Below are 25,694 nucleotides of genomic sequence, written 5' to 3' on the forward strand. Positions count from 1 at the left end.
CATCTCAACTGGTGGCCATTTCAAACATCCTAGACCTGACACTTTCTAGCAGCTACTAGCAGCCCAAAATGATAAATGGGCCGCTCTAGCCCCTATCTAGGGACGTGGTGGCACTGCGGGCTAAGCCGCAGAAGCCTGTGCTGCAGGGTCAGAAGACCAAGCAGTCGTAAGATCAAATCCACGTGACAGAGTGAGCGCCCGTCGCTTGTCCCATCTCCTGCCAACCTAGCGGTTTGAAAGCATGCAAATGCAAGTAGATAAATAGGGACCACCTCGGTGGGAAGGTAACAGCGTTCCGTGTCTAAGTCGCACTGGCCATGTGACCACAAAAGATTGTCTTTGGACAAACGCTGGCTCTATGGCTTGGAAACGGGGATGAGCACCGTCCCCTAGAGTCGGACACGACTGGACAAAAATTGTCAAGGGGAACCTTTACCTTTTACCTAGCCCCTTAAGAAAAAATTTCAGCCCTAATGCTTCAAGCAATGCTGCGTAAGATCTCCTCCTTCTATTTCAGTAGCTCACAACAGCCGTATTTGGCCATTAGAGCCTGTATCTGGGCAGGGTTTGAGGAACGGTTGGCAGGGAGATACCTAGGAGTCACCTCCCGCATCCCTCCCAGAAGACAGGCAGACCTTTGCAGAGGTAGGCATTGGCGAACGTCTGTGGAATGGACATGATAAACATTTCTCTTTTGGAGACATCTTCTGGGAACGCATGGAGGCCTGCCTACCTGCTGGCATTCCAGGGGCAGTGGCCACCTGTTGGTGGAGGGCGACTCACATCCCCACCACATTCCAAGCCTTATCCCACTTCAGGCTCCAACGCTTGAATAGGGCTAATTCAATTGGCGCAGCTGTGTGACCCTCCCCCCAGGGCACCATAAGAACTGTAGAAGGGTCTTAGAATCAAATAACTGGCACTGCTCCGTGTTGTTTCTTGCAACTGGCAAGGATACCCACTAGGGTCAGAGCTTGGAAAAATAATGTTTTGGTCCTATCACTTCCAGATACCCAACATGCAGTGATGTGCCACTGAACTTCCAAGACGGTCCGGGAATGTTCCAGACAAAATGCTGAGAGTTCCAGGACCACACCTAGAAGCACCTATACTTCATTCACCTGACCCAGGACCTACCTTGAAAGCTGCACAGCTGTCTCTGGTCTTGCCTCCTGTTATTAATTTCCAAAGAAAGAAGCTACAATGATACTTCTTGGGAAGACTAGTTCTTCAGAAGGTGCCGTCTAGACTCTCTAAAGTGCAGTTGAGACTACAACGCCCAGGAAGTACTGTGCCAGCTTCTTCTTTTTCTTCTTTGGTAAACTAACAACAGGAAAAGAGGCCCGAGACAGTGATGTAGATCCCCATGTACGCTCTGCTTCCGGTGAGCAAAAAGTAGGTGTCTGAAGGAGCAGGTCTGTGGGCTGGAACTCCCAGAATTACGTCTGGAAAATTTTGGGAATTAAAAGTAAAATATAACTGAATGACACCAATAGGGCCATGCTAGCTGAGGGATTCTGGCAATTGCAATCAAATTTTTTTTTTTAATTTCTCAAGCTCTGATCAGGACCCGATGATGAGAAAGGGAACCACAAAGATCATCACCCCCATCCCCAGAGTTGATCCTTAGCTGATACACTTGCAGAGCATACACAGTGAAGAAAACAACTTTGCACCACCTTCATCACTTTTCGGTTCATACGCAGAAATTGCTTCCGAGTAAGGATAGGTTTTCGACCCATGGCATATTTATTAAATTTGATCGACATCCTGATCCACAGCAAGGGATAGGATTCAATTTTTGAGCTCCACTCCAGCCCTTGCTCAAGGGTTGAAGACCCAAACAAAAGAGTGTGGCATAAATCAAGGAGCTGTTTGGAAAATCCAAATACTCTCTTTTTGGGTCTATAATGGTTTAAGTAAAAAAACAAACCCAACCGGTTCTTTTATAAAGTAAAAGGGCTCAAAGAAGATGGCTTAGACATCAATTGGGCATGACTGGCCTTCAACCAACAGAAGGCCAATCGTTCTATTCAGGTCAAAAAGTCTGGGGACTTCTGTTAGCTGGAACATCTCTCCTTTTTGGTCTTTGGACACCCTCGGCCGTATCTCTACCTCGCTTTTTGCACTTTTTCATGTCCTTTTTCTTTGATTGTGGCCCTTCTGCCTCATTGTTTTCTGCATCTGATGCTCTGGAGTAAACCACTTTCTTCTCTTGGGTGCTCTTGGGGGATTTGTTGTAAGACTGTTTGGGGTCAAGGCTGGTGTGCTTAGGCTTCTTTCTCTTCTTTTCCTTCTTCTTCTTCCTCTTTTTCTGTGCCTCCAGGACACCCACTTCTCCTCCACTTGAGTCAAGCATCTCAAGATCTCCCGGCTCAGGTTGACTCTCGCTTTCAGGTTCAACGTGCTTACGGCTCTTTTTTTTCTTAGGCTGAGATTCCAAACCCACGGACGTCTCCATGGCCATTGAGGGAGGAACAGCTGATCCAGAATCAACCCTCGGCTGGCCTTTCTTGAGTTTGGCCATGCGCTTGGCGAAATATTCCTGCACGGTCAGGGTGCTAGTCACTGTGTTTCCAGCTTCCACTTGTTCAGGGAGTTCCTCGTCCGGTTCCTCCTTCTCTTTTGGGGCCTCCTCTAGGGCAGTTGCCTTGGCACCACCGACCTGCAAGACCAGGAGTAGAGGTCAGGATAAGGCAGTGAACATACATCTGGGTTTTTTTTTGTTTGTTTATAAAAGTGCACATGTTTCAAAACAGGCAGTCAAAGCAGAAATCTTTCTTGTTGGGGTGCTAAAATGAAGAAATGTCTGCAAAACCGGTGACCTGCTAAGCTCCACGTCGTCCAGTAGCAAACGCGTGGTGGACCACCAGGAGCTGAGACTTGATCTGCTGTGTTCACTGCCTATCTAGGAAAGCAACAGCCGAGAGGGGTGACAGCAGCAAAGACCTGGCAGATCCTAAGCACACCCCAGCGCTCCAACTCCCACGACCCTTTAGCCATCACGGCCACTGGCTAAAGATCCTGAGAACTACAGGCTTAGAAGGAAGAGGAAGCAGTAGGAACAGCTCTGTGTTTTTGGGCCGAACACAACTATAGGGGAGGTGGGCAGCATTTGGCTGGGAAATCTCGGTACATATTATCTTGCACCTCTTAAAGACATCTACAGTGGACCCTCGACTTACAGACGGCTCGACTTACAGATTTTTCGAGTTACAGACTTCTCTGGCTGCAAAATTTAGATTCGACTTGCAGCCAGAGAATCGACTTACAGACCAGAAAAAAACCAAAATGGAATAAAAATAGAATAAAAACCACTGGTTATGGGATTAATCGGTTTTCAGTGTATTGTAGGTCAATGGAGATTCGACTTAGACTTTTCGACTTGCAGCCACCATTCCAATACGGATTAATTCCTTAAGTAGAGGGTCCACTGTACCACTATACACCTCCCTCAACATAGCTGATATTCTTTCAGTCACTATGCTGGGCCAGATCTGGTTAATACTCGGATGAGAGACCACCAGGGAATAGGATGGGTCTCCAGGAGGGGCTAGGAAAGAATCCATCTGAAACCCTACAGAGCTGGCACTGCAGCCCGTTGCAGCTTGACGCCTTGTGAGTCAGAGTCTGACTCGCTATAAGACAGCATCTTATCTTCCTAAGGATGGATTGAGGGGTATGCAGGTGTGTAGTAACAGGGTGACTTTTTGTTTCACAGAACAAAACTGTGAAAGAAACCCAAACAGTCAAGTATTGGGCACAACCCATGTCAGAGGCCGGAATCATGGAATTGGAAGGGACCTCTTAAGGCCATCCAGTCCAACCCCCTGCTCAAGGCAGGAATTCAAGTCAAAGCAGATCTGACAGAGGGAGGTCCATGTTCCTCTTGAAGGCCTCCAACACTGGAGCACTCGTCACCTTCCGAGGTCATAGGTTCCATCGTCGTACTGCTCTAACAGTTAAGATATTCAACCTAAATCTGGCTTCCTGTAGCTTGAGCCCATTATGACATGTCCTGCACTCAAGCATGTTTGAGAACAGATCCCATCCCTCCTCTGTAAGACTATCTTTCAAGTATCTGAAAAAGTGCTATCCTATCTCCACCAACATGAATTTGACCCAACTCCGGGAGGCAGTGGAAGACAGGAGGGCCTGGTGTGCTCTGGGGTCTATGGGTTTACGAAGAGTCAGACACGACTTAACAACTAAACAACAAAAAACAACAATCCTATCTCCCCCCCCCCCACTCTTCTTTTCTTGAGGCTAAACAAGGAATCCTTAGGGTTGCAATTATTATTATTATTATTATTGAAAAACAGGGCTGCGTTTCTTGGGGGATTCCTCAGTGCTACAAGAAACCTAAATGAAATCTTAAGTACAAAGTTATTTTGTTCCCCTGGACTTGGTCTTTGACAGGCAGGGCTACGAGGAAGTTGCCCTCTCAATGTACTGCTAACTGTAGGCCAACGGCAGAGCCCGTCATTTATGCGCCCAAAGTCCCAGGTTCAAGTCCTGACAGCCCAAGACAGGGCCAGGAAAGAATTCCTGGGGGGAACCTTGGACAACTGATGCTGCCAGCCAGAGTTGACAATACTGGGTGCAATGGAACAAGAGTGTGACTTTGGTCCGAGGGTGCTTCGCAATGCTGCTACGCACGGCTTACTGCAATCAGGGCTTAACAAATACCCAAACAATGTGCAACAAAGGGCAAGTTAGTATTGTGCTGTCAGACTTAATTAGGTCTCCTTGTGCTCTTAAAGCGAGGATAATTTATTTAATCTATTTATTTAAAATATTGATATGCTCACTTTCTCCTAAAGGATCCGAGGCGACGGACAGAATAACGAGAAACAAAGTTAAAAACCAAATAATACATTACAATATTAAAAAAGCATTACACAAATGCCATCTTAAAACTCGTAAGATCAAAAATTAAAAACACGGGTAAAACATAGAATAAAAGGCTCTCTTAAAAAAATATCATCCTTGGTCAACCAGTCATTTAAACCAGTGGTTCTTAACCTTTGTTACTCGGATGCTTTTGAACTGCAACTCCCAGAAACCCCAGTCAGGACAGCTGGTGGTGAAGGGTTCTGGGAGTTGCAGTCCAAAACTCCTGAGTAACCCAAGGTTAAGAACCAGTGATTTAAACTTTAGAGAAAGTTCTTCGCCTGCTGGCGGAAGGACAGCCAAGATGAGGCCAGCTTGGCTTCCAGTGGGAGGGGGTTCCAAAGTCTAGAGGAGCAGCCACAGAGAAGGTTCTCTCCCGTGTCCCCACCAGATGTGCCTGTGAAGGTGGTGGGACCGAGAACTTTCGTTGGCTCACAGTCTTCTTGTTGGCTTCGGCTACCGATCATAGGGTTGCCTCTAAGCTTGTCTCAAACATCCTGCAAGGTCCCTTGGTGCTTTGTCCTTGCCAACAAGTCATGGTTCTCCGTCTGGAGTATGTGGCCCAAACTGAACATGCTGGAGACCATCAACTGGTGAATGTCTTAAGTCATCTCAGAGTTGGCATGGAATCCCGGAGGGAAGCCACGGTCAGTGAGATCAATCACAGGCCATGGCTAGCATCTCATTTGCTCCAGTCATCATGAAAGGGCAACAGTGTAAAGAGTCTTTCTCTCTTTGCATAAGCAGGCAAGCACTGGCGGTGAAAATGACGAGCCTGATGGTGCAAGGGGTAGAGGGTGGGGAAGGCTTTCCCTTACATATATACATAAGTTGTGATGGCTCTTTGGGCCCATACCCTAGAGCCATGGGTGGGTCCTCCAGCCGCCTGCAAAGTGAACCAAACTACCACCTCCCCGTGGAAACTCTGCAGTGAGGCTTCCTCCACATCCCCCCCCCCCCGATCGCCATCTGGGGTGTCTGGTCGTCATCTGGGCGTTAGTGATATGGTACAGAATCTGCAGGTTTCCAACCAAGTCTGTTTGGAAGGGGTGTTTCATAAGGGGAAGGAACAGAGGGAATTGTACCAGCAGTGGCGTTCAACCCAAAACCAAGATAATAATTCTGTGACCTCCCTATCAGCCTGGTCCTTCAAAAACATCTCCTACAGCCTCAGGGAAGGGGGGTGAACCTTACTCTAAGCTTCCCGGTGTGTTTATGTGTGTGTTCTGTGCTGTCTCGTTGGAACCGACTCATAGTGACTCTAATAAAGCTTTCAAAGTAAGCCAGGCATTTAAAGAATCCACCTTCCCCACTGAGATTCCATGGCCAAGTGGGGATTTGAACTCTGTTCCCTAGAGTCCTAATCCATCGCTCTACCCACTACACCCCATTGGGCATCCCCTCAAGGCTCCTTAGAGTGCTCTAAAGGCCATTGCTTTGGGTTTCACCCCCAGCTAGCAAAACGGATGGTCAGGGAGGTTGGCCATCATCATCTGAAAAACCTAGAAAGTATGAGGTTGGGGAAAACTGCCTTACTCATTGCTTCCTTCTCATTACAGCAAAGTCTGACTTTGATGCAAGACAAGCTGCTTCCCACCCGCTTCTTACTTATTCTACGTTGAATGTGAACTCCACCTTTCCTTCAAGGAGGTGAAGAGGGCTTACCTTGCTTTTCTACCGGACTTTTCTCAGGCCAACACCACCCACAAGGAGGTAAGGTCAGCCTACGGAAGAGGGACTGGCCGGCCACTGAGTTTTCAAGGCCCGGTGGGGATGGGAAAATGGATCTCCCAAGGATGGATCCCTGCGGGACTCCATGCTCCAGGATGATTCGCCAAGACCCTCATGCATATTAATATGAAATAATGTTCCTAAGAGGGCGGGAGAAACAGTCCCCCCTTTGGAACCAAACTGAAGCAAAAAGTGCCATTCCTTAAGGACTCCCAAGAATATGAAACTCTGTTTTATGGTCTGAAATTGTTAAAAACATGGACTGGGTGATGGTAGTGTAAAAAATGCACTCTTTTGAGTGCTCTCCCTATGCTTCAGTTTTTTTTAAAGGCCAAGAAACAGGAATTATGGGGTGTAACTCTTGGTTTATGCTATTAAGCACGTGGGAAGTCAGGAACCAAAACATCTCCCATTTTTCTTTTCCTTCCGACCGCAGAACAATTTTGACGCCACATTTCACAAGATGATAAATGTCTTTCTCTCTCCCCCCCATCCCTGCCTGCCTGCCTGCCGATTACCTCAGGGGCTACCTGTTCCCCCACGTCGGCAGCCTTTTAGCTTTTCACTTCACTGTGTGTTTTGATACTACCTGTCCGAGTCCCGCCAGGGACATGAGAAGAAAACCCTTGCGACCCAGCACGGATGAGCCAAACACAGCAAGAGGATGTGAAAAGAGAGAAAGAATTATCGGGAGGTCAACAACAGCAGGCGTGCTCACAATCCCCAGCCGTTGCCTGAAACCCATGACGACACCTGAGAAGACGGATGCCAGTCAGCGTCTTCTATATCGGCAGGAATTTTAATAACCACGGACCGCTGAGCATGGGAGCCAGCGGGGCATGGAGGCAGGTAAAGGCCGTGTCAGGTCCCAAACAGACTCCGACATTCCGTTTCAGAGCCACTTCCCCCGGGAACGTTCATCATTTTGGAAAGGCTTGGGGTCACTGCCAGGAACGCTCCCAACTGCCTCTTGAATGCCAGGCTCCCACCAGGCTCAAGCGACATGGCTTGCCACGTTAACGACTTAATGACTAAACAACAACATTTTCTGGAAGGATGAAAACAGGACAAGTCTTTGAGAACTGAGCACTGTGATCAGGACCAGGGCCAGTGGGAAGGTTTAATGTACCCTGGGATTGACCTAATGATAATGAGAATACCTCTGCTTCATGGCATCGTGAGCCATCCCAAGATGGCATGCAGATTTTTCACTCCGTCCCATCACATTGATTCAGGCACAAAAGTGCCCCGTTAAGTTTGTTGGGATATTTTCCGACCCAGATGCCTTTTGGTCTGCGAAAGGAAGCAGGAAAACTACATGGCCAGTATCTGAAACTCAGAGACAACAGCCAAAATCCTATTGGAGGAGGTTGTGCAGGCATGTCGTAGTGGCGCACTTTACAAGTTGAGCCCTGGCACCTTGGCAATTAGCCACCATTAGCTAAGTGATGTGGTGGCGCTGCAAGTTAAACCACAGAAGCCTCTGGGCTGCAAGGTCAGAAGACCAGCTGTCGTAAGATCGAATCCACGCGACGGAGTGAGCTCCTGTCGCTTGTCCGAGCTCCTGCCAACTGAGCCGTTCGAAGCACATAAAAAAACGAGTAGAATAATAGGTACCACCTCAGTGGGAAGGTCACGGTGTTCCGTGTCTAGGCGCTCGTCACATGACTATGGAAACTGTCTACGGACAAACGCTGGCTCTATGGCTTGGAGACGGGGATGAATACCGCCCCCTAGAGTTGGACTCGACTGGACTAAATGTCAAGGGGAACCTTCACCTTTACCAGCTTAGCTGCCCCCCACCTGGGTGGTTCCTAGTCAGAGCAGGTATGGTAAAGAAGAAGAGGAACTGTTTCGAAGGAGAAGAGGAATGATCCAGTGTATGGACTGAACACTGTATGAAGTGGAAATCTATTTCCATGTCAAAATAAATAAAAATAAAATAAAACCTTCATCAGCGGCTCCCTGTGGGGATGTTAACAAAAATAAATTCTGTGCGACTCATATTTGATGTCCAGAAAAGTATAAAGGATCTAGGCATTGAGCAATTCAAACAGAGCATAGATCAGGCTCATTCTAGCCACATTTGCTGTGACAGCCCATATATTAAGAACAATCGGACACATCTGATCAAATATATTGATTGTATTATTGGACGCATGATTTGATTGAAACTGGGAAGTTACCACTTAGTGACCAAGGAGTTCATGCTGAAATATTTAATTTACAGCTAGGGAGAATATGCTTTTAAATGGCAAATATTTAATTAGGTGTGAAATGTTAATGGGACAGAGTTCCGTTCCTTCATCAACAGTATGGTTGACGGATTCAATCTGTTATTAATCCAAGTATTGAACTTGTTGTTTAGATAAAATCTGTGAATGTGGTTCAGCTACACCGAAGAGCAAGGAAGAGGTAGCGCGGTTCCTGGTCAAAACACACACTGACAATGTACCATTTTGATCCTACTTGCATGGCTCCATCGTAGGATTTGTAATTAGCTAATCATCACCACCACCACCACCACCACCATCATCATATGCCATCAAGTCAATTCTGACTTATGGCAACCATTTTCAAGGTTTTCCAGGTAGAGAATCCGCAGAAGTGGTCTACTATTCCCTTCCTCTGGGGGGCGCCCTGCGACCATTGTGCAGCTGGCCCAAGGCCACCCAGAAGGAACAAGTGGGGAATCGAACTCCCAACCTCTGGCTCCACAACCAGCTACCTAAACCACTGAGCTCGCCAGCCAGCTGGGTGATAGCTAAACCACTTGGAATTCTTGGCTAGACAGCTCAGGTGCATTTTCTTAAATTACAGTAGAGAGTTCAAGAGTCAGTCCCCGAATTACAAATTCCAGACTTTCTTAGGACAGAACCATGGGTTTTCAAGTAGTTATCAATCTGCTACACCTATGTAGTGCAAATATGTATGTACTTTGATCGGGAGGGTGCAAAGACAGAGCAATGGGCAAGATGGAGAGCTTGCTTGGTAAATGGGCATTTTGCCACAGATGACGAGTGGGCAGGACTAATCATAAGATAAATACTGGTTTGGGCTCTCCTCTCCATCAAGAAAAGCTTATAGTCTTTCTTTCTTTCTTTCTTTCTCACATATAAAGACTTGCTAACTAAAGGTCAAACTCTGAAAAATAAACAAGATTTAGAGAGACTGGATCTATCAACAGATTGGTGGTCAATGATGAAATTAGAATCAAGATATAAAAAAGGACAGAAATATGGGCTTTTTTGAGGGGAAAGTTCAGGTGAATGAACTATGGATCTACACAAAAGAGAAAATAATAAAAAAATGTATACATATCTATTAGAGTATGACGTGGAAGATGAGAAGGTGAAGGAGGTGATGGTCAAATGGGCAGAAAACTTTGGTTATAATATTAATATTGATGACTGGACAAAAATGTGGAAAGATAATTATAAGTTGATTAAACCAGTTAATCTTAGAGAAAACGTCCTTAAAGTACTAGTATATCTCCCACAGAATACCTGAAGTTTCTGCTGTTGGGAGAGAACCAATTAATAACACAGTCGGTGGCTACGTTTTTATTCTCAGTTTTAAGAATTCGTAAAATGTTATATTAAGACAACCACCTGACTCAAGTTTTATACTGTCGGTATGTTATAACATATACAGTGGTGCCCCACAAGACGGGCGCTCCGTTTGACAACGAAATCACATCACGACGAACTTCTTGCGATCGCAAAAGCGATCGCAAAATGATGTTCCCTATGGGGGAATTTCGCTTTGCGATGATCTGTTCCCTGTTTTTTAACAGCTGATCGGCGGTTTCAAAATGGCCGCTGGGTAAACAAAATGGCTGGCCGCTGTGTTTTCATGCGGATTCCTCGCTGCACAGGCAGCGAAAATGGCCGCGCTATGGAGGATCTTCGCTGGACGGTGAGTTTGAAGCCTCTAGGAACGCATTAATCTGGTTTTAATGCGTTTCTATGGGCTTTTAAAAATCGCATCACATTTTCATTCTACAGCGATTTCGCTGGAATGAATCAATGTCGTGATGCGAGGCACCACTGTATAACAACTTACTTATTCTGTATATCTTGTATAATGTTTTTATTTTTGAATTTTTTGGGTCTATGACTGTATAATAAAACCTGTCTATCCTTAAAATGTTTTATAGATGGCATTTTACTCTGGTAAGATTGATAAAAGTGTCAGAAGCAATCAGCAATATTTGCTGGAAATTTTAAAAAACCCAGGGACTTATTATCATATATGGTGGTCATGTGAAAAAGCAAAAGCAAAAGCAAAAATAAAAACAATTGGTTACTGGTTTGGGAAATGTCACAAGAAATTGTTCAGAAAAAACTAAGTTTTAAACCTGAAATGTTGTTATTGAATATAATGCCAGAGATCATTGAGATCATTGATAATAAAATAAAATATAGTCTATTGTATATATACACAGCAGCTAGGTTACTCTGGGCCCAAAAATGCCGAGGCCTAAAAATTTCTGGGCCAAATGACATGTTTGCAAAGTCATTGATTTCTGTTGTTCAGGAGGCAAATGAACAGCTATTGGGAACGTTTTTAAACTGATAATGAAAGATTCTGGAGTGATTCCGGCAGCTGAAATTAGTACGGGGAGGATGACGATCTGATCTTGCTTTCATATCCTTTTAATGTCTTGTCTTAAAGTTTGGTAATTTGCAATTTTTGTACTTTCCGTACTTTTGAGGTGGCTTGATGGAATTCCAACTTCTATAAGCTATATTTTCCTATTGTTATTACTGCTCTTGTTGTTCTCATAATGACTATTATTATTTTGACTACCGAAACGATTACCGTAACATAGTTTTTAAAATGCAGATATTTTAAAAAGAGATTTACTTCTCTTGTGTTAGAAAGATGTCATACATAGAGTCTTTTGAACTTTGAAGCGAAGAAGTCTCGGAAACTGACCAAATCTTTCGTAGAAATTTGGTGGAATGGATGGCATTTACTTTTCAAGCAGGGCAACACCTCGAGAATCTTCTTGGGACGGAGAAGTTTCAAGAACCGCACACCTTCGTTGCCAGCTTATGACACAGAAACAGGACTTTCTCCCCTCAATGCCAGCTCTTTAATCCATTCGCCCAGGATTAAACTGTCAACCCCAAACATTTCTCTTAATCATGTTTCAGTCGGTTTGTGTAGGTGGCCCCAGTCAACTGGTTTTTCTGCAGAGATTTTATATGCATAATTTGTTTTTTAAATGTTTGCTAAATCAGATCTTGTTTTTTTTTAAAAATAAACCTTAGTTAACGTCTGCCTTGATTGTTGTGCGCGCGCGAGAGAAGACATACTACTGTCTCATCATAGCTACACTAAAATCCTGGATATTTCATTTTTAACTTCCAAAACCAATCACTTCTCATCTGGGAGGAACCAAAACAGCTTTCCAAAGAAGCAGGCAGCCCCTTCTGAAGACAGGAGATGATTCAACTAGGGCCATATTTTGATTCACTGAAACACTGCGGCTGCTGGAAAAAAAACCCCAAAAAACCAAGCAACCCAATACTAGTGGCAAAGTCGGGATGGGTTCCATGAGGACTAAAGACTTCTCATTAAAACTGGAAGCTAGGAAGCTGGGAGACTCTGGCTTAGAAAGAGACGAGGGAAGGGGAATTCAAGAGTTGTTGTGGTTTAGTCGTTAAGTCGTGTCCGACTCTTCGTGACCCCATGGACCAGAGCACGCCAGGCCTTCCTGTCTTTCACTGCCTCCCGGAGTTGGGTCCAATCCATGTCTGAACTCAAGAATATTGAACATGAATTGTGTTAAGAGGTTTCCTTAAGAATTATTTCTGTGCAGATTCTCGGTCCTCCAGGTGAGGTTATCTGGAAGTTGAGTCATGGCAACTGGACTTCTTTCTTATTAGAAGAAACGTTTTGACTTAGTAAGAAAGAAACGCAGCTGCCATGACTCAACGTACAGGTACCTTAAGTATTACATCTCAAAAAAGAAAGCAAGAGCAGTTACATGCACGTGATGTACATGCGTGGCCTGCCACACGGGATGCGACTGCAGCTTCTATCAGGCTTAATTAACTTGGCCAACCATGGGGTTTTATGGATGCAGTCGCTCATTAACTTCTGGAAATCCCCAGGTTCTCCCCCTACAGTTCAATGCATTCCAATGGGGGGGAAAATCCACCAAAAATTAATGAAGACTCATAACAAAGCCAAATTAAGTTTGCAAAGGTTTTACATGGTGCACTAACAATTCCAAGCATTTTAAACAGTTTTTGAACATTTTAAGACACACTTAAAATAGCAAAAACGGACATCGCTAAGCGCAACAGGGGACCTAAATTGTCATTGCTAAGCGAAGCAAGGTTACGAAAATCGTTATGCGAAATTTCCCCACTGGAAACATTGCTAAACGGAGCGATGAAGAGAAAATTGAAGAACTGTCTGTCAGATCTGCTTTGATTTGGATTCCTGCCTTGAACACGGGGTTGGATTCTAAGATTTCCTATGTTTCTGGAGCAACTTATGGTCTTGTCATGGAGGTGGACCAGGGGGCCACCCACAGTAAGTGACCCCGATTATAGCCACCCTGTACATATGTTCTCATGCCAAGCTTTTTGTGAAATGGTGCTGTGGCATCATACCAGCTTAGATGTAGAAAGAGACGCATGTTTGAATTGAGGTATGTTTATTAGATTCTTTGCAATGCTATTATGTCCCTGTGGTTATTGTTTAATATGCTATGAATACGTCTTATTATGTTCCGAACCCACCCAGAGTGGTCCTGGTAGCCAGATGAACCATATATAAATTCAAGAAATAAATTCAATACAGTGGTGCCTCGCTTAACAAGTGCTTCGTTTAACGACGAATCCGCATAGTGACGATTTTTTGTGATTGCAAAAGCGATCACATTATGATGTTTTGAATGGGAAAAAATTGCTTTGCGATGATCGGTAAGCTGTTTCGCTTACCAATTTCCGCATAGCGATCTTTTTCCAACAGCTGATCGGCGGTTCCAAAATGGCCACTGGGTTAAAAAAATGGCCACCCGCTGTGTTTTTGCGCCCATTCCTCGCTTACCGGGCAGCGAAAATAGCGGCCATATGGAGGATTTTCGCTTTAAGGTGAGTTTTTTGCCCATAGGAACGCATTAAACGGGTTTTAATGCATTCCTATGGGCTTTTTTCCCCGCATAGTGACGAATCCGTATAGCGAAGATTTTGCTGTACGGATTATCATCACTCTGCGGGGCACCACTGTAAATATATCTGGATTAACAGGTGAGCAACCTCAGAAGAGTGAGAAAGTGTGGAAAGAAGAAGGAAATTTTGACAACATACGAAAAAGAAAAGCTAGGGGAAAAATTAAAAGACCCGGCGGAATGGCCGTAAAGGATCCGAATCAGGCTGGTCGCCTGTCAAGGGCTGAGAACAGGGTGTAAAAGCAGATTGTCGAGATAAAGCCGTTTGGAAAAAATGATGCCATCGTGGGCCTGGAAAAACCCTGAAGACGGAAAAGGATTCCAGCAGAGATTACAGGAGGAAGCTGTGTCAACAAGCAAAGGGCTTGGCTTCTCAAGAGATGAGGAAACCACGCTGCTTTTGGAATAATTATCCAGGACAGGAACTTTCATTTGCAAGGCTTGGGGTGTGTGTGTGTGATGGTGGGGGACAATTGCAACCCCTTATTTCTGGAGGGCTAAAAATAATTAAAAACAACAATGGGTAGAGTTTTCTAAAAAGTTTAAATTCCTTCGAAAGAAAAAAACAAAACAGCGAACACAAAATTGTAATCTTTCACCACCCTGTATATTTCCTGTTGCAGGCAAGATTTTTTTTTTTAAAAAAAGACACTCAAATCACAGATTTTTTTTTACTTAAGAATATAATGGATTAGCCGCCTAGAGTGGTCCTGACCCGACCAGATAGGCGGGATAGAAATAAAATAAATAAAATAAAATAAATAAATTATAACCCATACAGAGCAATATGATCAAATCGATCCCACCTCACTTTAGTAGCGCCAACAGGTATTTCCAGTTTTGAATTACAGATGAAAAAAAAGGAGAGGCGGGATTTGCAAGAAAAATTCCAGGCACTGCCAATTCAAGCTAGAGTCTAACAATAATCTTACTAGTGACAGGCTCTGCGTTTTGCAATCCGTTCGCACGGAATTAAAAGTTGGATACACAAGGCGGTGAGCTTATACAGTGACAGGTTCGCCCCACTGAACCCAGAACAGAGGCCAGGCTGGTGGGGAGATGTAGTCTTTCCTTCTACTGGCATGTAAGAGGGGCAAAATAATAGAATCATAGAATAATTGAGTTGGGGGCCCCTATAAGACCGTCAAGTTCAACCCCTTGCTCAAGGCAGGAATTCAAATCAAAGCAGATTTGAATGCCTCCAGCACTGGAGTGCTCGCCACCTCCTGAGGCTCCAGATTCCATTGTCATACTGCTCTAACAGTTAATACGTTTTTCCTGATATTCAGCCAAAATCTGAGTTCCTGTAGCCTGTCCCCTTGGCGATGCCGACAGTTCTCTGTCAACTTACTTTATACTCCAAAAAAATATGAGCAGTTTTCTGATCATCAATCCGGTTTCACTCATGCAGAATTAAATTTGCTCCTCTGCTTTGCTTCGCCATGGACTATGCTGGCTAGGGGCGATGGTAGTCACGGCCCAACATCATCATCATCATCAGAAGCAGACATCCAGCAACCGACTGACTCCAAGGTGGGAAACGTCTTTTCAGTCTGAGGCTCAAATCTGACTCAATTCCAAAGACTTCCGTTGGAGAGAATTGAAAAGACCGGCACACTTTAGCTTAAAGCACTGACGACACTATAACTAAGCTTTAGGAAAAAGTGTGTCAGCTTTCTAGGGTTGGCGAGGATCTCCTTCAAAAAGATAGGAAACCACAGAAAAACGTGTTTTTTTTTCTGGAGAAAGGGACACGGCCAACTCGTGAATGTTGAATGGCCAAACTATGACCTAAGGAGGGCTGAGGTTGGCCCTGAGATCCAGGTTCTCCACCCCTGCTTCAGCTGAATCAAGGCTGGGGATTAAACCTGGGTGTTTTTCCGCACACAGGCCCCCTCCCCAAAACCCCAGAGGAATGAAATACCAGAAGTGACCAAAGACTTCCTTCTCTGGGAAGGAAGCCAAATTAAATCCAGCAGCCCATAAATTATCTTTCGGGCCAAGTGGGCTCCAAGCGGCAAGAAGAAAAACAAAACAGCAGCGACTGCTCCTCCTCGGTCAAGAAATTGTCCCGAGGGTCTTGAGTTTGGTTGGGATCGTTCGTTTTAAGACCTGCGGTTTTGCCAGAAGGAAGAGGACAGAGCACCACAAACAAAGCAGGAAAGATTTTTTTCTCTCTCCGTGGATTGTACCATTTCAAGTTGTCGGGGTGTTGAGTTCCTGGAGTGCGGTACTGCCATTCTTGTTGAGTCTCGCTGTACATTTGATCTACTGTGAGCTATTTTCGGAACAATCCTATGGAAACAGAACGGTTTCCCTTGGTGATGATGAAGATGAATGATTCTGTACCTCCCTACAAGAGGGAGGGGGGGACAGTCTCCCCGCATATAGAAAACAAGCAGAGCAGGGAGAAGGGGGGAGGCATTACCCTGCGGTGCTACTTTCCACTGGCAGGGAATACGTCGTGAAACAGAATCGACAGCATCCGGCCCGTCAAAAAGAACTTAAAAACAGCAACCCAGGTTGAATGACAAAGACGTTTCTGAATAAGAAGGTATTTGCCTGCAGAAGGTGGGCAATGGGGAAGAAAGTAACCTATCCTCTCCTAAAGCCAGTTATATTCTGACTGGACAACGACTCTAATGTCTCCTACATGATGCCATCTTCCAAGAACATTCAGCTAGTTCTGCATGCCATGGGCAGTTGACTAGGCCAGCTTATAGGGAGACCACAAGTTCCTTGTTAAGACCGTTTCCCAGCTGACCACAATTTTTCCAGAGACAATCCAAAGTCCTGTTACATCCTAGAAAGCCCCACGGGACTTAAACCTGGGATAGTCGAAGGACGGCATGCTCCCCGATGAGTCTGATTGGGTTTTAAAATCTTCAGGAGATTCCGTCCTTCCTTTGGCCCACCAACTTCCAAGGGGTTGCAACAAGGGGTCGGTGGTGGAACACATGCTTCAATGGCAGAAGGTCTTAACCTCTTGGGTATCGAGGAGAGCCTGAAGGCCTGTCACCCTGGGAAACGGCTGCTCAGCACAACAAGACAAGGTATGATCCAAATTGGGACTCTCCCAGAAGGCAACGTCAGAGGTCTGGCACCAGTTATACCTTGCCTGCGGATACGCATCCTCGTCCTGGGCATGCAACCTGGGGTCACTTGGAATATTCTTCGTGCACCCTAGGAAAATGCACCAGGGCTTGGACGTTCCACTGAGGGATCTCTAGGTGAGCTGCAGGAGATCAGCCTGCGTCTCTGGCTGCTGGTTATTGGGCGACCACCACCTAACGAGGACTTAAGAGTAGACTGCAGAAAGGAACACCTCGTTGGGAGGTTACCCAGAGTGGCATTATCATGTGCAAGGAAGCCCCATTTAGTTCCAGTCTAGGAAGTGCCTTTCCTGTACTCCAAACTCTTTCAATGTAAATGGATGGCTCTCACACACAAAAAATATGTTCCTTTTTAAGGGGTAGCAATGCTACTGGGAGGAGGAAGAGAAAGCAGTCGTTTTCCAGGCTGTGTATCTGGACAGCTCAGTGGATGAGGCATCTGGCTTTGGAACTAGAGGTTAGGAGTTCGATTCCCCCTCGGGGCCTCCTTGAAAGCGGCTGGACTCGATGTTCCACAGGGTCCCTTCCAGCTCTGCAGTTCTAAGATGATGATGATGACTGCCCATCTGGCAGAGGCTGGCGGAGCTTGTGATCAATTTAAACGCCTAAAATTGACTAAAGAAGCCAATTCACCCAATGCATTGATACAGCTTAACAACAAAAACAACAACAACAATAGTCCATGAAACCCAACATGAAACAACACCAACAATAGTCCATGAAACCAAATGTTCTTCTCGGGGGATCATTTAAGGACCAACTTTCTCTTCTGGGAAATGTCTTAAGACAGGAGGGGGGGTGTTGAATGTGCGCCGCTTTAAAGCAAAAATATGCACGCGGGCGTTTTCAACCGGCCCAACTGTTATCGGACATTTTTTCCACGGCATGAAAACAAACAAAACTCAAAAAGAAACCCTCTCTGCTTCCTTGACCAAAGAGTGACCCACTTTCGCCTCCGAAGGAGAAGTCAAGCGGGAGGACGAGGCTCCTGGTCCCATAGAGACACTCCGGCCCCCTCGTTTGAAGTCCCGGCTGTCGGGAGATGGTCAGTTTACGTCTCCCGACGCAAGGGCAGGAAAAGGATGCCTTCCCAGCGGCCCATGTGCTCCGCCGAGATAAGCACAAAAGAGGTCCGTCCGGGGAACCTTATCGGCTTTTCCGGTGGCTACTCTCGGCACAGACACCGCACGCTGCGGGCTGGCAAATCAAACCTCTGCTCATTTGAAAGAGATTGGGGTGGCTGGGATGGGGTCAGGAGGGAGACGTACCAGTAAAAAAAGCAAATCCTTTTTTTTTCTTTCAAAAATAAGAAAACAGACTTTGACATTCCTCAGAGCATTCTTTACTAAAGAGAGAGGGGATGGCTGCCCTCCCAAGCCCAGAGAGAGAGAGAGAGAGAGAGAGAGAGAGAGAGAGAGAGAGAGAGAAGCTCTTCCTCTTTTTCATCTAGCACCTTCCCTCTCCTTCAAGATTCGGAGTGCTTCCCGATCAAGAACTTTGGATAGCTTGCCGTTAAACCTTTTTAAAAACTCATGGTGCGGTGGCTAAACTGCAGAACTGCAGCCAAAACTCTGCTCCTGACTCGGGTTCCATCCCACGTAGTAGGCTCGAGGTTCGCTCAGCCTGCCATCCTTCTGAGGTTGGGGCAATCTGCAGCCTACATCATTGAATTATAAACTGGCCATAGAGTGTTTTAAGCGCTATGAGGTGGTATATAAGCAGCACAATTTGGTGTGGGGTGTTTTTTTTGCTTAAAAAAATCAATGTAAAAAAATCAATTTTTATTTAAATCATCCAAAGACCCATTTATTAAAATTGAAATCAATCTGATTTAAATCAAATTCACCCTGCTCTTCACTAATAATTACACATGCCTCCCATGTTCATTGCTAAGGACAAATTCAGCCAGCAAAACCCTGATTAAGTTTATATTCATTCTGGCCCAACTCTGTACAATCAAAATAAGATGCAAAAGCTCAAATCCAAGTGCAATTCTTTGGCTCTGCAAGAGAGATTCTGCAGAAACTCAGAGAGGAATTTTTAAAAAAAATCTCCCTCTAAAATTGAATCAGAGACACACCCAGCTCTGCTCAGGTTCTATCAGCATGCATTTTTATAGAAGAACCACACAACATCTCTTGTGGCAAAGAGGAGATCTTGGCGTCCAATAAGATACTGAGGCCAGCAGCCAAAGAATAATGGAACCGTGGAACCGGAAGGGATCCCCAGGAGTCATTTAGTCCAACCCTATGCTGTTGCAGGAAATCCATCGCCAAAACGTCTCCGATAGATGGGACACCCAATCTCTCTTTTAAGAACCTCTAGCAAAGATGATGCCATCAGGGTGTTCTTCTATATTTTTGGTTCCTTGTGACATGAATCCATTCTCTCACCGTCTGGAGCAGCAGAGAACAAGTTGGCTCCATCTTCTATGTTGGTAGCTGCTCAACTCTTTGAAGACGGCTCTATGAGACCCTCTCAAGCCTCTCCGTTCCGGGTAACACATGGCTAGCTCTCTCTACGATTCACCCTCCTCTGGACATTTCAGCTGATCAATATCATCCTTCAACTAGGGTTGCTCTGGAGATCCAATGTCATTGACACTGTCAGGTGGCCAGAAATCTCTTGCAGGCTTTCAGAAATGTGTGCATCTCACTCACTCTCTCTCTTCCTTTGCCCTAGGTGAGGTTCCTCTTCTGCTTCCCTCCTTGACTTTTGCGGTACGAAAGTTAATTAAAAAACCCCTACTCTGGCCAGCATGGCTACTGGCCACCATCCCCAAACAGGTTGGGCAAGGAATGAGGAACTTTTCCCAGGTGTATGGGTCCTGCGACAGCTAATCTCACTCACATGTCACCTAGACTCAGTAAACCTCTCTTTAGCTCCTGCCGTTCTCCCAGTCAAACCGACCTTCCTCTTTCTGAACCAATTAAAATCTCTAAATCTATCTAGTGGGTAGCGAGCAGCACTCAATAGGATGGCACATGTTTTGGAACAAAGCGCCTGGCATTTCCCACATATAGTTACAAGGACTTCCGACAGCAAGATGGGTAAATACTTTAGACTGAGACCTGGGTGCTAGTCTGCCAGATTAAGAACACTGGACTACATGGGCCCTACATAGAATCACAGAATCTATGACCACAGAATCGTAGGTTAATTGAATTGGAAGGAGCCTATAAACCTACTGAGTTCTAGCTCAATGCAGGAATTCAAATCAAAGCAGATCTGACAGATGGTTGGTTGTTCAATTTTCTCTTGAATGTCTCCAGTATAGAAGCACTCACTACCTCCTGAGGTCAAGGGTTCCGTTGTTGTGCTGTTCTAACAGTTAAGACATTTTTGCTGATATTCAGCCTAAATCTGGCTTATTCTAGTTTGAGCCCATTCTTACATGTCCTACACTCAGGGATGATCGAGAACAGAGCTTGCCCCTCCTCTGTAGGACGGCCTTTCAAGGATTTGAAAAGTGCTCAGAAGGCTCAGCGACAGACCTTCACAAGCTCTCCATGAGCCTGAATTAGCCACTGGCTGCACTGAACTGATGTCACGGAATGTTCATAAACCACATGCAATGGCCAGAATCCTAATGCTAATTTATACTTGCATAAGTGCAATGCAGCAAATACAGGTGAGCCATTCAGGTGATTTAAAAAACAAAAACAAAAAATCAACAACTCCCAGCTCCCAGGATTCTCGAAGGATTGTCCAGGCAGAATTCTGGGAGGTCAAGCCCATACACACATCTGTATTTCACTCAACCGGAACATGACTTGTCATCCAAGTAGGTTGGGTTATCTTGAGGCTACTGTGGCTAAAGTAAGAAAATGAGACTGCCCCAGTGCATCATGGGAGCTGCAGTCCAACTGCTCATTCAGTTCTATCAACGAGCTCCTCCAGACACGTAAACCACCCGCAAAGACCCAGATAGCGCAGGACTGGTTTCATTTTTGTACATTAACAAGAGGCCCAAGCAGGTCTGAGATAAAGAGAAAGCAGGTGCTCGCAAGGCACAGTGGTTGAACTGCAGTGCCGCAGCTGAAACTCTGCTCACATCTTATTTTTATTTATTTATTTATTTTATTCTATTTATACCACGCCTATCTTGGGTTCGATCCCAGGTAGCCGGCTTGAGGTTGACTCAGTCTTCCATTCTTCTGAGGTTGGTAAAAGGAGCACCCAGCTTACTGGGGGAGGGGGCAAGGTGCATAAATAAATTTTAAATCACCTGGAGAATATTTTATGTGCTATACGGGGCAGTACATAAGCAGCACACTTTGCTTCCCTTAGGTGTCTGTGTGCTGAACGTCCCTGCCTGGAGTCCAAAATAATAATAATAAATAGCACACCCCTAGTTGTACACTACAGGTGCAAATGGCTGCTAGTTAATAAATTGCTGTCTGCACTCCTCATCACATGCGAGCTCACAAGACTGCTGCACGACAGTGGATACAGGTGCGAATTTGTTACCTGTCTGCTTTAGTTTACACCACAGCACTTAAACTGGTGTAACTGGTGTATTGTGCACGGGACAATCTGCTCTTGTGCATACTCATTCAGAAGTCAAGTCCCACTGAGGTCAACAACATTTACTCCCCAGTAAATCTGCACTGCACTGCAGCCTGAAATAAAAGTTAAATTCTGGGTGCTTGTTTTTCCTCCCTGTAGACTCTAGGTATAAAGAGAGGACAACCTCTGAAGCACCCCAGTATTTAAAAGTAAAATAAAATACGGAGAACGTATTTCTACGAGCAATTAAAGAAGAACACCACTGGGTTCTGCATTCAGTTCTCTTCCAAGAAAGCTGCTGTGTGCATGTTTACTTATAGATACGGGGAGAGCAGGACAGGAAAAATTTGGAAAATCTGCCAGGAAAAGGAGTCCAGGCAGGAGCTGGCCAGTTTTAAGAGACGTTCTCCTTGAGCCTGAACAGCAGGAGTTAGCAAAGTATTTTGCCTTTGGGCAGTTGTAAAAGAAACACAGCGTGCCAGAGGAAGGTTGCCGGTGGTGTTAGAAATGGGTCCCGTGTGCCCATGCAAGCAAGCACAAGCTTTTGCTGCTACTTCCACTGGATCAGCCCCAGGGGTTTGGCGCGAGAGATGTCCGCTGACCACTCACCACTCTCTCTTTGGCAACTTCACCTGGATTTTGGGGAAATGTGTGTAGAGAGAGAGAGACCCATGGCCATCTGAGCAGAAACCGTGACCCTAATTGACTACTCATCCTTTGTCTGCCATTTTCCTGCAGCATTGTTTCAGTGCTGTAAATTCTCAAACTTTGTATCTGGCCTTAATATGGTAAATAGGAAAGCCAATTAGATTTGCATAAGCCAGGGAATCAGGAAAGTTTTAAGGATCAGATCATACTTTTGCACTATTAAAGAGCAGGCCGGGTAGGTGGGGCTCGTCAGCCATGGAAGGCAGCCCATCTCGGAGAAGGAAAACTCCAATTTCAAACCTCCACTGCCTTGTGGCTATATCCACCGATGGAAAAGGCTTCAGGAGTTAACCTCGAGGCAAAATCCGGAGCTGGAGTCCCGAAGGCAGTTCGTGTCGTTCTGCCAATTCCTGCGATGTTGCTGAAACCAGTTGTATTGGCTTTTGCCTTTCCATTGGACTATTTCAGCAACATGGAGAGGGGGGATCTGCTGCTTGGGTAACAGCCTATCCTCCATATAACTTTACTCAGGCTTCATGCTCTGGAGAGGACACTCCTCGATTCAGAGCATGTTACCATAGTCTCTCGAGACTGAAGGATGCCTATGCCTGCCTGTTTCAGTGCCATTGGTTTTTTATTGGTTAGTCGTTAACTTTTTTTTAGCAGTTTTACTTTTATTTCTGGTTTTGCGTTGCTTTTTATTACAAGCTGCCCAAGGCAGTGCCTTGGCTCTATTGGGAGCAGTATACAAATCAATCAATCAATCAATCAATCAATCACACACACACACTCCTAGGGATGTAGGAATCCATCACATACGGAGCCAGACATTTGGTCCATCTCTACGGTTAACGCTGATCGGCAGCAAGGCCTCCTCACTGTTTTCTCGCCCTAGCTGGACACGTTGGGAATTGAAGCTCAGATTTTCCGGGATGCAAGACAGACGCTCTGGCCCTCGGCTAAAACCCTTCCTCCCCCCCTCAATACCGAAATGCTCTTAGCTGAAAACTGCAGCTTAATGATGGGACACCTTGAAAGCCTCTCCAAAGCCTAAGTTCAAATGTTTAAAGTTTAATGTTCGAACTTCAAAATGGGGAGACACGCGACCCTAAAAAGCACATTGGGGTGTCCATGCTGTCCGCCAATGGACGGTAGCACCCGCCCACCGAGGACAAGGGCCACTGGCGAACCACAACTGCGCCATCAGACTGCAAAGCGACGTGGCAGAGGGAGAGAAATGTTGGGGGTCCCCCTGCTTGACCCTCATCATCTCCTTCACATTTTTATAGCATGGTTTCTAGCGGAGACAGCTTTAAAGATAAATGAGATGCATTTCATGCCGGAAGGGGCAACGTTCAGTGTTCATTGCCCGGCGAACCCCAGAGGGAGCCAGAGGCAAGGTGGCGTGACGTGAAACCTGAAACGGGTGGAGCGCACCTCTGTTCGTAAGAGAGGGGAAAGTCATCAAGTCTGATGTACGGCCGTGAGATTGAAAAAGATCTCAAAACTGCTGAAATTCAGATTGTAAGCTGCTTGGGGCAGAGGCTCTCTCAACGCCAGCTTAAGGAAACAAAAGGCACCCTGCCTTCCAGCTTTCTGGGGAGCCTCATTCCTTCTCTACCCGTCAGCCGCCGCCATCGCCGTGCGTTCAGCAGCTGTCCCCCCGCCAAGTTTCGGGCATTTGCTTACTAAAACGAGTGACTGCTCCAAGGTGAGAAGCAGTTTCCAACATCAAAGCTCTCTCTATTCTCTATCCCCAGTCAACTATGACGATATAAATCTCCGGCTGACAACTTGGGCCGTTTTATTTATTTATTTTCAATGCCAAGTGTCATGCCACCTCTCCCGCCCCCCCATCTGGAAAGGAAGAGGGCCCATATGTCTCCCAAAGGAACAGAGAGCCCAATTTATTGGGGCGGGCGCCATCCTTCGTGCCAAGGGGGAGGGGGCAGGAAGGGGGCGAAGATGGCACCGGGGCACAAAGAAGTGAGGGACAGTGAGAAAATCCTGGATGACTCCCGCCCCCCCGGGGCCAAAAGTGACTAATGTGATGCTTGCAATTCAAGTTATTTAGCTAAGAAACAAGAGGGCTACTGCAGTGACCTCTGAGAAATATCATGCAATTATTTGAGGTGGGGAGGTAGAAGGAGAACGGAGGCTTGGCTGGGAGCATAACTTATGGGGCATTCTGCCACCCGGACCTCCTGACGCACAGAAAGGGTCGAACCCATGGCAGTGGCTCAGAACTGCTCAAGCCTAGCTGGAAGTGACAGCTTACCCCAGAGCAGCTTGCGGGCTGGGAGTTTTGAACATACTCCAGCAGTGTATCAACCCCACTAATAGTCAAGGGTGATATATAACGCCGCCGCCCCCTAAACCTGTTATGCTGTTGAGAGATTCTTCTGCAAGGGTTCCTATCTATCACCTGAGTCCCCCAGACCCTGGACTTTTCTCCCACCAGCTGACTTTGCTCGTCTATACACTCCATACGAGAAATTACTAAAATAAAATAAAATCTCCTCCCAGGAAGACAGGGTGTGGCGGTCCTTCTGGCTGTTTGGCTATCAGCAGTTCTAATTTTTTGCTTATTTCTGTAAATGCACAAAATGTAAAAAGGTTGAGCACTACTGTCTCTTTGTGTGGACGGCTGAAACACGGAAGCACAAGGTAGGTGTTTCAAGTTTGTTTTTTGTTTTTTTGAGCTGCCAATCTTTCTTATGGGGCTTGCGGAGTGTTCACACGCACGTGCGTTTTGAAAAGGTGCAATGTGTGTGAACCACAAGAGGAACAAAGAGTTTGCGCTCGTAAGTCTCATGCAGACAATCTCTTTGAAGGGCTGGAGAAACCCACCCCCCGCTTATTCCAAACCACAAATAAAAGAATGGGTGACATTTCTTTGCATCTCTACAGGAAGCTTACAGGGTTATTCTCACAAAGAACATGATCAGTAAAGCTCAGTCCTAAGGCAGACCCTACCCACTAGGCAGCACTGACCCCACCGGCCTTCCAACGGATTGGATACGCGGCTCCTTGAAGGCTCTCATGCGGTCCAAGTGGATTTACAAAAAAATCCCTGCCCCTTTTGCAGCATTTAATCGGGAAATGTCAGCGGCATTAAAAACAAGAGATAAGTGCAGAGGCGCTCTGGGGGGAAAACCTATTACAATTTACTACTGTACCACATTCCTTTGAGTATTGTTCAATACGAAACACTAATCTCTCTCTCTCTCTCTTTATTTCCACCATCAAAAAGGGAGAGCAGGGAAGAAAATTACTTTGCGGCCTGCCAGGTTTGACGGGAGTGGGGGTGGTTCGGAGCAGCAAGGAGAACATGTCAGGAGTCAACAGCTCAGATGATGCATTAAGTACAAGCTGTCAAAACTGGAGCTGCTGCTTCAAGTTAACTGCATCAGCCACCCACTGGCCCAGGCGGAGCGCCACCCTTGCGCTCCATCTTTGACCCCGGTTTCCCAAACTCCTTTGAGACCCTTTTCTTCTTCCCATATACTGGCTGGGAGAAGTTACTCCTTTCCGACTACACGTCCCAGAATCCACCCACCAGCAGGGCACTCTGCGAGAGGTACAGTGGTGCCTGGCATTAAGATTGT

General features: G+C 45.9%; 1 protein-coding gene across 2 annotated transcripts in view; it reads right to left on the reverse strand.

Moving 5' to 3' along the window:
• Positions 1-1,726: 1,726 nt before the first annotated feature.
• PINX1 (PIN2 (TERF1) interacting telomerase inhibitor 1) overlaps positions 1,727-25,694 on the reverse strand; it is a 58,915-nt gene continuing 34,947 nt past the window's right edge. For both annotated transcript variants that reach the window (XM_072986674.2, XM_072986669.2), the window contains one exon: positions 1,727-2,665. In XM_072986674.2, the coding sequence (XP_072842775.2) occupies positions 2,039-2,665 (627 nt within the window). In that variant the 3' untranslated portion in view covers positions 1,727-2,038. The remainder of the gene's footprint in view (positions 2,666-25,694) is intronic.

This window comes from Pogona vitticeps, chromosome 1 (genome assembly GCF_051106095.1).
Source record: "Pogona vitticeps strain Pit_001003342236 chromosome 1, PviZW2.1, whole genome shotgun sequence".
NCBI classification, from domain to species: domain Eukaryota; kingdom Metazoa; phylum Chordata; class Lepidosauria; order Squamata; family Agamidae; genus Pogona; species Pogona vitticeps.